Source organism: Poecilia reticulata, linkage group LG17 (genome assembly GCF_000633615.1).
Source record: "Poecilia reticulata strain Guanapo linkage group LG17, Guppy_female_1.0+MT, whole genome shotgun sequence".
NCBI lineage: Eukaryota > Metazoa > Chordata > Actinopteri > Cyprinodontiformes > Poeciliidae > Poecilia > Poecilia reticulata.
In genome coordinates, this window is record NC_024347.1 from 13827940 (window position 1) to 13844926 (window position 16987).

At 38.8% G+C, this 16987-nt stretch overlaps 1 protein-coding gene across 1 annotated transcript in view; it reads right to left on the reverse strand.

Annotated features, from left to right (window-relative positions):
• The window catches only part of ephb1 (EPH receptor B1), a 171313-nt gene that overhangs the window by 25982 nt on the left and 128344 nt on the right, over positions 1 to 16987 (reverse strand). The window contains exons 6-8 of the mRNA XM_017309876.1: positions 9322 to 9522; positions 5469 to 5577; positions 4437 to 4501 (exon numbers count right to left, since the gene is read on the reverse strand). Of these exons, the coding sequence (XP_017165365.1) occupies positions 4437 to 4501; positions 5469 to 5577; positions 9322 to 9522 (375 nt within the window). The remainder of the gene's footprint in view (positions 1 to 4436; positions 4502 to 5468; positions 5578 to 9321; positions 9523 to 16987) is intronic.

Here is a 16987-nt window from a genome sequence, read left to right on the forward strand (position 1 = left end):
ATATTTCAACAGGGGAACCATTTCTGRCTACAAGCACATGTAAAGACACTTATAGTCTCAAGCTAAAACTGARTCTCAAACTCTGCCCACCCATTACTTTCTAACTCTTACTCTAGAGTCCACTTTTATCTATAATTTAAAACGCAAACAGTTTATTTTTCTGCCTCCCTATGGCATAGCCCTGGTTAACTGGACTCATCTTTTTCTGACCACTGGCTAAAAACATAGACTCTCAATTTAACATGAATATTTTAAAGGGACCTCGTCTAAGTGTATGAAGTAAATGTATCTGAACATCATTTCTATCTTTACCAACATAAAAAMCTTGTCCTCTGTAGGRAGAGGATGCACAGCTCTTCTCATGGACTTTGAGGTATTGACCAAAATTTTGCAGTTTTCTAGAACATCAGCATCAATTAGACTGTGTTTTTCTTTTATAAAATTGAAAACATGAACATATAAGGGAAAATATATGTTGTCATTCCTYTTATGTAACTTATAGTAATCAAATATGTAGCTCTTTACTCTGTGCTAACTAAGGTCAACTCTTCGTAAAAGATGTGTAGCTGCCTAGTTGTGCAAGGKTACATTTTTACTTCTGCCACGAAGAAAACAGTCTTGAGTAATGAACATGTTCCATTTAGAATGAAAAAGGGATATTATCACAGAACAGAAATTAATCGAAACTTAGCAATGCTTCCTGGCGAACACGCATAAAAAAAAAAGAAAAAGGAAAAGGAAAAAAAGCTTCAGAACAAAAGCCTTAAAAGCGTGGACTTGTGTGAGAGTTGTCCTGGAAGCATAGAGCGAGTTTGTGCAATTTAAGTCAGTTGGTTTTATTTTTATTTTTTGGCTGATTAATTAAAGTTACATTTTACCGTACAGTACTTAACCATGAAATTTTCTGTCATTGACCTATTTGTCTGCTATGCTTGTTTACTAAGTGGGTCTAATGTATTCACAAATCAACCACATYGGACCAGTGCTTCCAATGATCTAATACAACTGTGGGGCAAATCAAATTAGTGGTCTTTCTTAACAGGATTTACATTCAGTCTTAAGACAAATAGGAATTCCGGCTTTTTTTTTAAAGCTAATCTTTTTAAGTTAAAGAACCGTTTCATACTTTCAGCAAGGGGACTCACTGTCCACCAATTTATTTTCTCTGACAAAAATTKAATTTCCATACGTCTAAGCATTAATGAAGAGCTGGCAATTAACTGTTTTCTGTGATTATATTTGTTGAGGAATTAACAAACAGCAGCAGGGCAGTATATCCCTACAGTGGGTTCATTTTCATTTCATGTCTGTCTAAGAAGCAGACTAATCTACTTTAGTTGCTCACGGTATTATGAGCTGAGGTTCCTGACTCAATCTAAACTAATTATCCATTGTTTGATGTTGGAAAATCATCTGTCACACACTTAGGCCAATTAGTGTGAAACTCACTCTCAGTTTGTATGTGTTAGGGTTTAAAAGGCACATTGGTGTTTTTGTGCTATTTTGTGAAGGCAATGTCAGTGAAATATCTGGGTTCTATTGCAACTCAGCATCTTTCAAATGRAAAATGGTAGGGGTGTAACACTGAACAGAGATACCTTTTGAGACTTACAAAACCTTTATTTTAAAATGTTCTTTGGCATTAGGACCACAGGCGTAAAAACTGAAATATATTGACTTGTCAAATAAGTAAGGCAAAAGCAGATTCTTAGCATTCCCCAAAACAGTTCTTRAAGTTACTCTTGCTTTGTGCATAATCTTGTCTAATAGGCAATGCATACATTGCTACAACYATACTTCTTAATAATATAAAAACCTGCAAATGCTATACCATGTCTGCCAAAGTGTAAAATACAGCCCTCATAAAAGTTAAACAACAAATGTGYTATGGAATCCAGCAAGCACTAGTTTTATTTGGTGGGTTTCCAATTTCATTAGCTAATTAAAAAAATAACAAGTATGGCCTTTTATTGCAAAAGCAAGACAGATTTAGAACTTTAAAATTCAAATGATTCCTTGATGAAAGGAAAAGAGAAAAACATGCAACAGCATTAATGGGGAAATTCTCAGAGTCCACTAAATTAGGTCACCTTGGTTCATCATGTGAACTATTATTATTTTTTATTTCATGTGTTTACCAGTTTGTTTGTTTCAATATCCCACCTGGGGTACAATGCAATGTAAAAGGTAGCCATTCAGTTGCTTCTCAAAAGCTACTTAATTTACACAATGAGTAAGACATCATAAGGTGTGTGTAGGTGTGCGTGCGTGTGTGTGTGTGCGCGTGCGTGTGGGGGTGTGTGTGTGCGTGTGTGTGCGTGTGTGCGTGTGTGACAACATCTGGAAAAGCAGGCARCTGGATGAAGCACCATTTTTGGAAGTTTATATAAAACAATTGACGGAGGGGCTCTCTTTTATTGTTGTGCTGAATACTGACATTATCAAACTGTCACTCAAATCTTAAGAGAATAGAGGAAAACAAAACACCATGAGGTGTTGTGGCGATAGAGGGAGTTTCTGAGTGTAGGAAGTGTGAAGGTTTAACAGTCAAATCTGTGCATAGGACCCGTTATAAAGCATTTCATTTCCTTTTTATTTCAGATCTCTTGCTTAGGTGTACAGTCCTTTGAACCTTAATTTTTTACAAGCTGCATTATGCTAATTGAATCAGGCTCACCCAAATAAAGTTATGACAGAATTGACTCCTATAGTTCATGTCCACAGCGGCTTTAATGAGCCCCAAGCTGCCACCCTTCTGTGACTTTGACACAAAGTAACTGTGTTGAAACACTTTGCTGTGTCAGGTTCAACAAAACTCAATTCCCCGGGTGAGAGTCCCTTTCTCAGACTGCTTGGTTGGCAGATTGTAGAGCTTTCATATGGGCTACAAAGCCTGTACACGTTCCTTTGTGTGCATGTGTGCGTCTGAGTGTGCCTGAGATTATTTGTACGCCCCTCTGGGCTTTGTGTTCCTCATCAGTGCATGCCCGGAAAGGGCTTAGACAAGACTCAATCATGGATATCACGCACCCCGAAGAAATTTTAGTCAATGTCACAACGCACAGGAGAGGCAATTACATCCACAAATATCTACCTGATCAATTTAGTTTTATGACATCTCTATTTTAACTTTACGCTGAACATAATACTGTACCTTGTAAGTATATTTATACACCTTGGACTATCAAACACTCTGATAGACATATTCATATTCAAAGCTGCACTAGACAGCAATTTACTCCCTTCATTTAGATATATTAGGGTAAAAAAAAAAATGCATTTTTTTTCACATTTTTCAAATCTATTCTCTTTAAATGTATTGGCTTCTTTATGGTGGTCACATAAAATGCCCCCCCCCCCTTGGGAAACGGTCCAGGGTGTACCCTGCATCTCGCCCCAATGGCTGCTGGAGATAGGCATCAGTCGCACTGTGACCCTGCATGGATAAGCAGGTCTAAATAATGGATTGGTGGATCTTTTAAACCTTTTTGTTGTCTTTCAAAGTATTATATTAATAAAGCCCATTGTTCTCTGAATCCTTCGGGAGATGAGCCTGCACCTAGATGTATGAAAAAGTCTGCTTTGATAAATAAACTCCAACTTTTGCATTATTCTTAGTCATCACTCTTCAGTTTTTCTACTTTCTAATTTGTAATTCTAATGTGTTATTGTATTGCATTGTTCCGGATCTGACAGCAGACATCCATTAAGTGAGGGAAAGTCAATAAAGCCTAATATGTTGCATAATTACAATAAGAAAAACACAGCACAATTTTKAGTTGCCAGTCTTTTACCACAGTGTATTGTCCACCACTTCCTGCATAAACAACCATTATTTTAGAAAATTTATGTAAACATGCCGGGGTGACTTCTGCATCGTTGCCATTTGCAGACTCGTGTTTAATCTAAAATGTGCACTGTGATAATARAAGGGATCACATTTAAATAAAACAAGTGAGAACAGGTTGTAAAAGAATTTAGTCAAATTTCCAGGTCCATTTAGGTATCCTCCATTTCACTGCATACAATTCATTTTTCTTTTGGCATTCTAAATGAATTCAATAACCCGACACAAACTGGGAAAACCTACATACACACCGACTTCTTCCTGTGTTAGGGAAACAGTTCTTGTCAGTCTTGCCTGTGCCTACTATTGCTGTAATAATGGTGCACTATTAAATGCAATACAATACAAAGATTTGTAAGCATGGTTCACCATGTTAGTGAATGCTTCATTTTCAGAAAATATTTCATGTTTTACCATTCAAACAAGGTCTGAGTCATCAAGAAATCATACTACAGCTGTTCATTTTCATGGTTTAGGCCATTACACAGTAGAACACAGTTTTTTATATGTGTAGACATTTAAAGAAAAAAAATGGTACTGTAAACCAACCCTTTAGCAATTGTGACTGCAATTATCAGAGTGGACTGACCTCTTCCTGTGCTGTAATGTTGCAGCTTGTCACTGTACACTGCCTCCTTGCTGTATGCTCTTTTCCTGAGAGAGCAGCAAACATTGAAAGAGAATATAAGAGTTGACATGATGAAAGGGAAGACGGCTCATGATGTTCTGTGCTGCCTGAAGATGACGCAGATGAAAATAAATCAGTTTCAGCGGATACCAATAGCAGATGAAGTTTATGAAAATGAGTTGATTTTTAATTAGACCTTGATAGGATCTTTTTTTCTTTTCATGTCTCCTCTGCTTCTGCATCAAAAGAGGCTGCCCTATTTGATGAGCACTTGACTTGCTCAAACTCGCACATCACCGGTGGAAATTTAACTTTCATATATTTTAAGTGGAGCAAGACAGGAATTTGACAATGTGACAAACTGCTACAAAAAGAGATGGGCTTAATGGGGCAGAGTTGTCACAGTCTCTATGGAAAAGAAGTCTTCCTTTTAAAATGTAACAGCTTTTGCATTTCTATCAAATCTATAGATTTTTTTGACATCCTTCTATTTGATCTCTTCATTTTACTTAGGGTAGGGAAAAGGAAACATAAGAACAATTCCTGCACTGTCCAAATATAGAACCTTTGTTGTTTTCCAGTTCATAATTAATCCAACTCAAAATGACCAATACGTTATTTTATTTCAACTTCATTTAGCTTTTCCATGATAGGCTTGAGATCTCAACAAAAAAAATGGGCATAACATTAGCATTAATGTAAACAAAATTGACATTAACTAAAGCTGAAAAGTTCTACAGAGCAATCTTAGCACTTGACTGACACCGGTAAAGTAAGCCAATATTGGCTGGGTTACTTTGAGAATACATACAATAATTGTCAAAAACCTTAGTACACACTGATACCAGTAACCAGCCAGTGTCAAGGGGTGAATAACAACTTTTATTCGTTCATCATTCATCTCAGTGATCATTCATCTCAGTGACAGCAGTAGCATGAATAATACTTTTCACAATTTAGTACAAAAGAGAAAATAAGGAAAACTCTGGTTACCTGCTGCACACAATGGAGATGGCAATAAGCGAGACAATAAAGACCACTCCAGCAGCTGCTGACCCAGCAATCAGAGGAAGCTGTTCCCTCAGCTCAGACTTGAAGTCGTCTACACAAAGAAAGGGTAGAAGGACATATAATGAAAATGAAATAAACTGTAAATGATACGCATGCATACACACTCTGTTTATTTATCATATATATTTGTAGCTTTTCTTGTTTTTGTTTAGTAAAAACTAGAAAAAAGGTGGCAAAACATTTTTTTTGTAACAGATTTAAATTCTGCTGAGAGGTGCTATCGGAAACCCTGTTGTGTTTGACTAAGAAAGTGAAAGGGGAAAAGAAAATAGCAACGCAAGAAAATTTGAGAGTGAAAAAAGATCGAGGAAGACCTTACAATCTTCTCCACTGGTGTATGTGTCATAAACAAGTGGACAAGGAAACAGTTGTTGAAATCTTGGCTTTCCAAGTGTTAAAGAATGCCATTTACTGTCAGTCATCCACTATTTTATTTTAACTAGTGTTGACTGTGGCAGGCCTGGAGGACAACCTAAAAGTGCAAAGGCAGCAGAATCCTCAGCTATCTTTTAGTGCGTGCCAGTCTTTTTGCGACTTTGAGACCCGGAGCACAGTCGTTAAAGCAAAATCACAATTTAGCATGCTGAAGGCAAATCAGCAGCTTCTAAATCCCATCCCCCATGCAGGATGGACGCATTGGATTAAAGTGATAAAGGGAGACCTAATGCATCTTGGGAGTAGTGTGAGAGCTGCAATATGTGAGGGAGCTCGATATAATATGAATTGGTTGCTTTTTTAACTTGCAAGTTTTTCAAGAATATTTCAATAAAACATTGTGAATAGCTTTTTGCAGTTTCCCGGCACTCTTTCTATTATGTTTTGATGCATATTCGTTGTGAGAGGTCTACATAAATCTTCCCTTTGAGAACACCAACTTCCCTTGACAGTTTGAAATCACGCGAAAGGCTCTTCCAGTGGTAAATATGTTCCCATAACTTTGAGACTTACTCCTGGTGCACGRAGACAAAATAAAATATCTTCCTTAAAAGATCGGTCAAGTTTCTTCTATGACTTTGTGTGTCCAGAAGAGTAAAGAGAAAATGATGAAAAMATGTACAATAATGTCCTGGCAGGAGGACTCAAAGGATTAAGAAATACATTTATTGGAAGGGAGACAAGGTGTTTACTTTATGAGGAAATGAAGCGGTTTGACGGCAGGAGAAAAGACTGGTAAGAGGGGCCAGGAGGTGGAGGCGAGGGTGTTATCGTCGGCTGTCCTCTGGTGCCTGCTGCTAATTGCCTTGACGAATGTCGTGCTATGGCAACCAGCCAAGGGATGAACCATAAGCAGCATGAGCGAGTGTGAGGTATGCGTCCCCATGTGTGACTGCATGCATGCGTCTAAACTCACAGTCATGTTTGAGAGAACGATCATTTGTGAAGAGAGGGTGAACACAGGGCCCACRACTGTGCCTCCACATCTGCTATGCACAGGTAAATAGCCAAAATGATAAGCTCTATCACCTGACATTTTTCTCTCCGTTAAAACTCAACCGTAGCATAAAGTATTGTGATCTTCATTACTAATAATACCGCTCGCTGTGAGMCATCCCACCAGCCCAACCAAGGTGCAATGTCCATTACACTTTAAGACTCGTTTACTAGTAATCTAAAATACCTGTCAACCACTTAAAACTACAATTAGGAGCTCTAAATCCTAATTTTGCTGATAGGCCTACCTTTATTGTTCTTGAAATGCTGTGGACATTGCTGAGTATGCCCACAGCCTAAGTGAAAACACAAAAGGGAACTTAAGCACATTTATTTGCTTTACATATTCATGAACTATATCTATATGACATATAGATATAGTTCATGACATATAGATATAGTTCATGAAAGGGATTCATGCAGAAATTCTGAATTACTGGATTAATGCGCCATGGTTCAGAGGCAATCAGCATATGGCACTGTATAGGCGTAATGGACGCCCAGATTACTTTGATAGCTGCTTTGAGATCATCCGACTTGTTGCATATGGTATCGGTCATCTTCCTCTTGACGAAAGGTCTGGGGAGTTTGCTGGTCAAACCAAAACAGGAAAACCATACCATTATGGAATACCATTGAACTAGCTTTTGGCTCCTTTGGTAGTGTGTGCAGGTGTGAAGTCCTGCTGGAAAATAAAATCRGCATTTTCATCCAGCTTGTCAGGAGAGGGAAGCATAACRTTCTCGAGAATTTCCCAGTAGACGGCTGATTGACTGTGGACTTCAGAAAAYACAATGGACCAAAACCAACAGATGGCATGGCACCCCAAACCATCTCTAACTGTGGAAACTTCCCACTGGACATGAAGCAAGCAATGTGGATTCTTTATCTTTTCACTGTTCCTCCAGAGCCTGGGGCTTTGATTTACAGATGCTATGGCATCCCAAGATGCAGAATTTACATTCATCTGAATAGAAAACTCTGGTCGATTTTGCAACAGTTCAGTTCCTTTTCTCCTTAGTCCAGGTAAGATGCCTCTCATGTTGTCTCTGATTCAGGAGAGGCTTGATGTGGTGAATGTGCATTTGTAACCCATCTAGTATTTGCGTATGTGTGTCAGGAATGGATTTCAYATGACAGTACTCTCAATTGTTGRGGAACCTTTTCCAAACACCACGTCTTCCTTCCGCTCAATTTTCAGTTAACATGCTTGATTACAGAACTCTGTGAACAACCAGCTTCTTCAGCAATGACCTTTTGTGGCTTACCTTCCTTGGGAAGGGTATCGATGACAGTCTTCTGCACATTTGTCAAGTCAGCAGTCTTCCCCATGATTATGTAGCCTATTGACCCARAGTGAGCGACCATTTAAAGGCTCAGGAAGCCTTTGCGGATGTTGTGAGATGATTAGCTGATTAGGGTGTGACGCCATAAGTTTCCATTCCAGTGACCTTTTTCACAATATTCTAGTATTCTGAGACACTGAATTTTGAAKTTTTCTCATCTGTAAACCATAATCTCAAAAAATTCCTACAAGCAAAASCTGGGGAATATATCACTCCTTGTGTGAGGATTCTATCTATAGTTACTTTCTGTACTAGTACAATGTGGAAACATCTTTATAACCTCTTTAAGTATTAGGAACTCTGGCCATATCAGAGATTGGTGTGGTCTTCTAATAAGTAAGAGTTTTTCAGACACASTCAAGCTGTTTTGATTTCAGCACCAAAACCCCCGGCTGGGAAGCTCGTGAGGAATTGCTCCACCAAACTCACCAAATCTATTCACACCCTTTTTGCAGTGACACTAATGAATATAGCTCCAGATGCTTGCCAGCTTACCAGGTGTTTCAGCCYATTTTCCYTTGCCAACTGCCCCCTGCCTCTGATGCCCAGAAAAAAAAGAAAATTAATCTAATCAACTGCTAATCAGAGCTATGTGTTCTAGTACAGTTCTCCGGGAACAGAAGGACAGGGTAAAAAAAAAAGCCCCAAAAACAATTAGCTAGGCATTTTAAATGAACCACAGTTAGCTGCACAAAGAAAAGATACTCTGCATTCGTCATGTTCATAGCTCCCACACACACTTACATCTGACCCTGAAGGAAATCAATTTTGCTGTGGAAATAGAAGTGCAATCAAAAACTGTGTTTTTCCTTCCATTTYTTTTGCTAATAATAATCCAACACCAAACACAAAGAGGTGTCCATGGGTGCTAGCAAGAAGAGGGTGTATATGTGCGTGTGCGTGTGTGTGTGTGAAATAGAAAAAAAAAGAAAAGAAAAGGAGAGTAGGACAGAGAGATGAGCAGACAGAACTGATTCCTCTGGCTCCACGGTCCTTACCATCTGTGAGGGTTTGGAAGCACATCTTGCTGCTGTATTTGCCAAAGCCAGCCACAGTCCGCGCCCGCACCTGTACCACGTAAACTGTACCCGGCCTGAGGCCCTCCACACGTGCAGTGTTGGTCTGGCTGCGCAGCACAGTGGAGTTTATCTCTGCATGATCCTGAAAGAAGCAGTGAACGMAGAAAACATTAGCAATTACTTACTGTRCAAAAGACACACCRTCAACTAAGAAATAAAGGTTMATTTCCATCCTAAAATGAAAGGAATTAAATTTGACAGCAGCCACCTTGAAATTATTTGTTTTACAAACCTAATATCTGACAGAATTGGCTTAGCAAGGGTTGTTAATGTGTGGTAGATCTATATCATTGTTATGTGTGGCATAGAGGTGGTTCATGCTAAGTATTGTGCTTTTTTTTTTACAATTCTGTGGCAATAGTGGCCTCCATTCACAGCAACCAGGCAGCAACCAGACCAGATCTGGACCAGCTCTGGTCTATCTAGTTTACTCTGTTTATATTTTTTTTTTTTCCACAGAAGAGGAATCAGTTAAGTTATGATTTTTGGTGTATTGAGGGGGTGGCTAAAGGGAAGTTTGGCATGAAGAAAACATCTGAACAATACAGGACATCAAGTTGCAGTGTGTACTACAGAACCTAAACCAACCACATAAAGAGATAGTGTCCCATTCATCCAATAACAAGCATGTAAAATATTGGAACCTGACTTTAAACAACATAACTTTGTGAGGCTGTTTAAAGTATGCTGATTTTTAAAAAACTGCACATAAATCGGCATGCTACTCAAGTACACTGAATTATTCAATAATGTGTGCGTATATATACGTGCAGCCACCTCTTAATTATAACTAATGTCTGAAAAATAGCCTTAATTCCATTTCCACGCTCAACAGAGYGAGTCAGACAGTCTGCTGCAGAGAAGTCTGGGGACTTGTTGGAGGTACAGAATCTGCTATAGGGGATCAGTAATAACTTGGGGCCTGTCACAATCCCGTAACGCAGAGTGAATATGACAGCCAGAAAATAAGACTGCACCTACACTACACCCACCATTGCAGGCCACTGATGGCTGCAATGCAGACAAACTGGAAAGGGTGGCCATGAGCAAAGGGCTGTACATCCCTGTGCCAGTAATTCTGTGTAACTAGAAGAAGTCTTTATTTTAAACTGGCTTAATAGAACATTGTTCAGTGTCAGAACTGTGCATTTTTGCCATCATGTATGAATGCTTAGAGAAAAAAAAAAATCAGGTAAGAAATAAGAAGAGGGAGAGGAGGAGGGGGTGCATGGAGGAGATGGAAGATGGCAGGAAGCGATAAGAAACTCGAGGCAGTGGCAGCCCACACTGAAATCATTATCCAATCTGATTGGTGTAATTGAATCATTCCGGTTGCTCCATCACTAAGCAGACGAGGTAAACATGGCTATGAGATCTGCTTCCATCCACCTCCCGCACACACATAATGATGTGTGCAATCACATTAACTCTTATTGGACACTTTGGGCTTGATGAAGACAAATGTTTGGGGTTGGGATGTGGGGGCATCACACCAGCAGGATTTCATTCTGTCAGTGAGAGGAAAAAACATATTTATAAATGGAACGCTGGATGTAACTGGTTTAGGGAGTTTAATCATTAATGTACTTTTCGGTGTTGAGAGCAGGCAAGCTGTTTTCAAATTGCTGCATACAAACACTTACGAGACGCGACTTCGTAGTAACAGCTTTTTTGAAAAAAAGTGCACCCCACAAGAGTCCCCGTGAGAGACTGAAACCCCTGCCATCAAATCATATGGTACCAGCCATGGTTAAAAGCACACAGACCCCCAGGGGTCAAAATTAGCCTATTTCTTCTTTGCCTTCACCAAGCCACACCCCCATCTGTTGAACATGAATGCAGAACAGGTGAGCAGACAGATGGCAAACCGCCAATGGGTGAGCTGTCCTTTGGGAAAGAATGAGCTCAGAATGGCCTCTTCATGCTGCCTGTCAAAAGGGGATTATGTCTCACGTACACACATACACACACATCTGCCACACAAAAATTAGCTGGCATTTGGCACACCAGCGGGTTTGAAGATAGCCAATGGAAAGCCTTGCCAGGAGGAGCTTCCAGCTATGAGAGGTCCTTCCCTGCTGCCAGTCAATTGGGGATTAGGAGGACCACACCCCAACTTACTAAATCAAGAGTAAGTTGCAGGTGGGAAGGCAGATGGCGGAACAGCCAATCAAAATCATTGCCAGAGGTGACAGACAGGAAGCACTGTGGGAAATGATCATCAGAGCATTCAGCAAAGTGACAGAGCCATAACATATGATGGCTAGTCTCACTATAGACGTATTTTTAAATACTATCTGTGAACAGAAATGTGATAATTAATATTTAGGTTTGAATATGTTTGTGTGTACTCTATGAAGCTATATAGCAGCMATACTTAGACTCTTTCATAGAAATGTGCTAATTAAACATAAAAAAAAGAAATAAACTGTAACTAAATTGCTCCTGGAATGGCTTACATCTTCTTAGATACAAATCCATATTACTACTATGAGAGAAATAGGGTTTGGTTTTATTATTGTTAATTTATAGCACGCAAACCTAGAACTAGAACCACTAGAATAGCTGTGATTTTCATAAACCTAACCATTGAAGTGGTACATTATTATTTATTTTTTATGTAAGTACAATAAGATGTTACCAGTGGAATGAAATGTGTGGAACATTAACTGCACAGTAAAAAGTAACTTTAGGATCGTATATAACAGTATATAAGAATATTTTTCACCTGACAACTTTCATGGAAATCCTACAAAGATGAATAAAATTAGATAGGAAGATCTAGAAAGAAAGTAATAGGTGGTGATGCCAGGTCCAGTGGTTCTGTTGTGATGTGTTTTTTTTTTCTCTGTAGAAAACTCATGACTTTCAGTCATCTCGTGGGCACTCAAATAATTCTTCAGCATATTTCCAATGCCTCTGCCTACAGCAGACTATCCATGATCAATGATCATATTCCCTTTAGATGTGACCTTGTTCAAAAGCCGAATTCATCCCAACCAAAATCCCCTGCACTCATTTTCTGCAGTGGTGCCAAAACCTGTTTCACATTCGTCTTTTGCTTCTTGCTGATTGTTCCACCATTTGAAAAGTATCACTGAAACCTTACACTGCTGCTTATATCTCCATGCAGATAAAAAAAACTCCCCTTTCTGCAATATTAGGGGTGACATAAAGTGTTCAGAATGTCTGAACACTTTGCCATAGCTTTAAACCCTTTTAGAGTACTATCTGAAACAAATATCAGCTAATATTTATGTACTGTRATTTGTTACAAAATATTCCTACCAGTTCTTTGCATTTTAACTCAACTACTGTAGTTATGAACAAAGAGCGAAGTGACAGCACAGTGGYAGCATTTTGCATTGTTTCAATGAAGTACAATTKAACCCCTTGGCGATTTTTGGTATACATGGTCATAATTTCTCTTTTTGTGTCACAAACATTCCATAATTGAAGAGCTCATAAAGAGGGTCATATATTGTGAATGTCATGAAATATGAGTCACAGGCAGCTCATTTTGGGAGTTGGTGGGGTGGGGGGAGAATTACCCATTGCTGCTTTACATGTTAAACACAACAAGGACATGAATATTTAAATGAACCAAATGCAAAATTCTCAAAAATGTGTTAAAGCTTACATGTTATTCTAGAGATTTTTTTTTTTTTTAGAAATCACTGTTGGCAAAAATTTATTCATTTTCAGAAGGTGACAATGTGATCAAACAGTACTAGAAGTATGGTGAATTTTTCATTTTCACCCCTTTCTGGAGTCCCTGAGTGAACAAAAGCATTAAGCCTTTGGTTTTGGGTCTGTCCAGTAAAATATTTTTTCTTTCAACTAATCTTAAACTGGCAATGTGTTTAACAAAAAGTGCCTTCCTTGTCAGACATTTGCTTTCACATAATCTGCTGTGATTCTTTTCAAAAAGTCGAGTTAAATTTTACTGGTTTTGTTATTTTATGTTTCACTTCATGCTTTGTGCGGCAATTTATTTACAGAAAGGCAGTAAAGATAAACAAAAGRATTATGATGTTGCTGCATGACTAGCTAGTTGATTCTAAATGTTTTCAGCACTGCTGTAACTCCACGATTTTTACATCGACACTAATTTCATAGAGATCATTACAACTGAAGTGATCTGGATTTTTAGGCCCTGGTGACTATGAAGCTCTACGGGGAAATACTATCTATTATTTTCTTTCATTTTCACAGTTACAGTRAAATCTGTAGCATTTTATCAGTTGAAAACACATCTCTCAAAGTCACCACTTTAATAAAGCCCTGTGAGACGTCATATCTGATTCAAAACTGAAAGCTGTGTCATATTGGACAACAAAAATGATTTTTTATTTTACTTGTGTGTCTGTTTTTCAAAAATTGCCAACCAACCCAAAATGCACAGCATGGCCACTTGGCGAAAGGACAAACATGGTGGGATACCATGTGTCCTCTTCACAGGCTCAAACAGTTGCTTGCATGCAAATAACCGGCACACACATAGACAAACCGAGGAGTTTATGAACACAAATTCTAGTATTTCTAGTTTTGTAAAACAAAAATAGCTCAGGAAATTGTTCCTTTAATYATGTCATTGTCAAACTGYTTATAATGAAACTAGCTAAGACCCTGATAAAGTAGAAATGCTCTAAAACTGACATTTAAAACGTACAAATTCTATCTTTTTTACCTTAGTTTATCAATCGTATGTCTATTAATGTGAATGCATTGTCTTTTTTTCAAGTTAACTTTCTTTAATTCTCTCTAATCTTTAATATTCTTCCCCATATACTTTGCAACCATCTTCCTTTGCCATTATTCTTTGCATACATTCAATGTGGGAGTAAAAATCAAGAGGGGGAAAAAAGTAAGCATGCACAAGAAAATGTGAAGACTTTTGATTGAGGACTGTGGTGTGGTAAATAAAGAACAGTATTCAGAGATGAACTTGCCCCTCAAAYATCTACATGTATCCACAAAATGTGGTCAACTKGAGAATTGCGGAAAKTAAGTATATAAAGTCGCCTTTTWATTTGTGTCATCACTAATTTTACACGGGAGAGTTCATTGTGCCCAGCMTGTAAAACCTTGGATTTTTGCCTGCCTTTCCTAACACTGCTGCATGACTTCACTATTGTTAACCAGAATGGATCCACCTGCAATGCTGGTGGGTTTTGCACATACACAACTACACAGACTCACACCCAGCTGTATACACACACACACGTACACCCCCACGCACACACACACGCACGCACGCATACACACGCACACGCGCATGCACGCATGCACCCTCTTCCTGACACCATCAGAGCTGTCTGCAACCAGAGCGGGTGGCTGCTCTGCTCCAGCCTAATGGAGGGCCTGACCTCCACTATGTAGACTTATTTCCTCCCTCCCCAAATTTTCAGGCAACTAGACGAAAAAAAGGAAGAGAAAAGATAGGATGAGATGTTTCCCCCCTTTCCTCTGAAAGGGTTTAAATCATTTAATCTTGCTGTGCAATTTAAGGTCCTGGGAACACTTACTTTGGAATAAGTAGGCAGCCTAAAGAAGAGAGAGGCATCTGCTGGGTGAACAYCTATTAACATCTAGTTAGGATTCMAAGTTTWAAAAAAAAACGGAAATGTGTCTTTTACTCGTCATTACCACCTACATTTTGTGCTGAATGTTGATGTGACAAACTACACATAACAATGATATTAATAAGATAATAAAATTTAAAGTTTTTAGTGAATAACCAAAGTATTTACATCCCCTGACATTTTCCAGGTATTTTGTCACATTACAACCTTAAAACTAAGGTATATTTTAATAAGGATATAATAAGGATAAATTAACACACAGCGTTGTTAATTCACAACCCTCTACTTTGCAACCCTGAMATATAATCCAGTGTTATCAATYCTCAATGCTCATCTATTTAGTGAATACAATGTGGAATTCAGTAATTTAGTCCTAGTGCAGCTATTTATAAMGCCTTTAMGAAGTTTGTTAGAGAATATTAAGGTGCTTTTCCACTGGCAAGTTGCACTCTAACCGATTAATGTGCGGTTTGGTTCAACACCAGTGGTGAGCATCTCCACTGCAGATCTCTTWCTCASTMTTGTGGCCGGGCTGTGAGTGCGCAGTAGTTGTGGTCAACTCTCTGCTGATGTTTGCAGAGACACTCAGCAATGGACAATCTCCAGGTTGTGGTTTTGATGGACTCAAAAAAACCTAGATATTTAATTACGTCTTAGAAAGACTAAGATCAGCTGATTATTTCACAATGTATATAAATATAATTACATTATGGCACTTGGCCATAATGGTCACAAAAAAAAATAAGGCACGTGTTCCTGGTGCTGATAGAGATTGTTAAACTCACAACTATGCTCCTAAACACTGAAAAGCTCTCTGATAGCATACGGCATGTCTGTGGTCCACAGCTAGACCACAATGTGGTTGGGAGTTTTCAGTGACATAAATCACGAGCCAATCATTGAACGCCCTCAGCTGTCAATCAAATCGCTTCCGYGCACAGTMCTCGGCTTGGTTYGGCTACCATGAMGTACGTACTAAAATCTGAGAACAGCCATGCAGAGCCGCTCTGGATCTGCTAATGGACAATTAATCTGGTCACATGAATGACAGCATTTACAGCGTRATATTCCATGTGCGGTGAGCTAGTGTGTTATTGAAGAGACATTAAAACTTTTCATATATATAAGTATATGTGTATATATATATAAAGAGAGAGAGCAAGAGAGACACAGGGAAAGGGATGGAGACAGATTTGGTGCTTAATCGGGTATAAAAACACATCTCTGACATCTCCGTCAGGGGTGTCTGACTGAAGGAAAGTCTGTTTAGAATGTGTGAAAAGCCTTGTCAGATCCAAAATACGGAGTGTCAAAAGAGGACCACCAAAGGGGAAATCTCATCTCGACAGCCCAGTGTGTCACAAAGCAATCACTTTGACTCACCTTCTGTGTCTTACTCACTCTCACACGGTGGAACGTTTTCTACACAGATAAGACGTTTCGAGTCTGGAACAAATAGGGGGTGATGTAGGTACATTCAGCCTGGCAGCATGGAGCACAGCCTCAGTCATCACCTGAATTATCCCAGTGCAATTAGCAATCATGTCCCCGATAGTTCACTAATTTGTGATTATGCTGTATTTATCTATTTGTTTGAGGAAGCTCTAAACTAAACATCAGGTTTGATTGATATTCATGAGGTAACGTGGGCCGTGTAAGTGGTATTTACATGACACTAAGCTGCCTGGTGGATAAGGTTTGTCAGAGCCATGACAGTCGGATTCAGCTCCCTGAGCTGTGAAACCTCAGAAAGGAAAAACAACATTGAAGACCTACGATTCTGAATGCAACATCATTTTTAAATAGCAATTGTTTCTTGTCCCAATAGGAAATGTTTAACGTGACAAAACTTTTCTAAGCTGGCACTGCGAATATCGATCCAGGAACCTAGGACACAGCGAGTTTGTGAGAAGCAAAGAATTCAACAATAACAAAAAATGCACACACACACATTAATAAATCTATATTGATTATTATCTTCTATGTGGAAAACAGAAGAT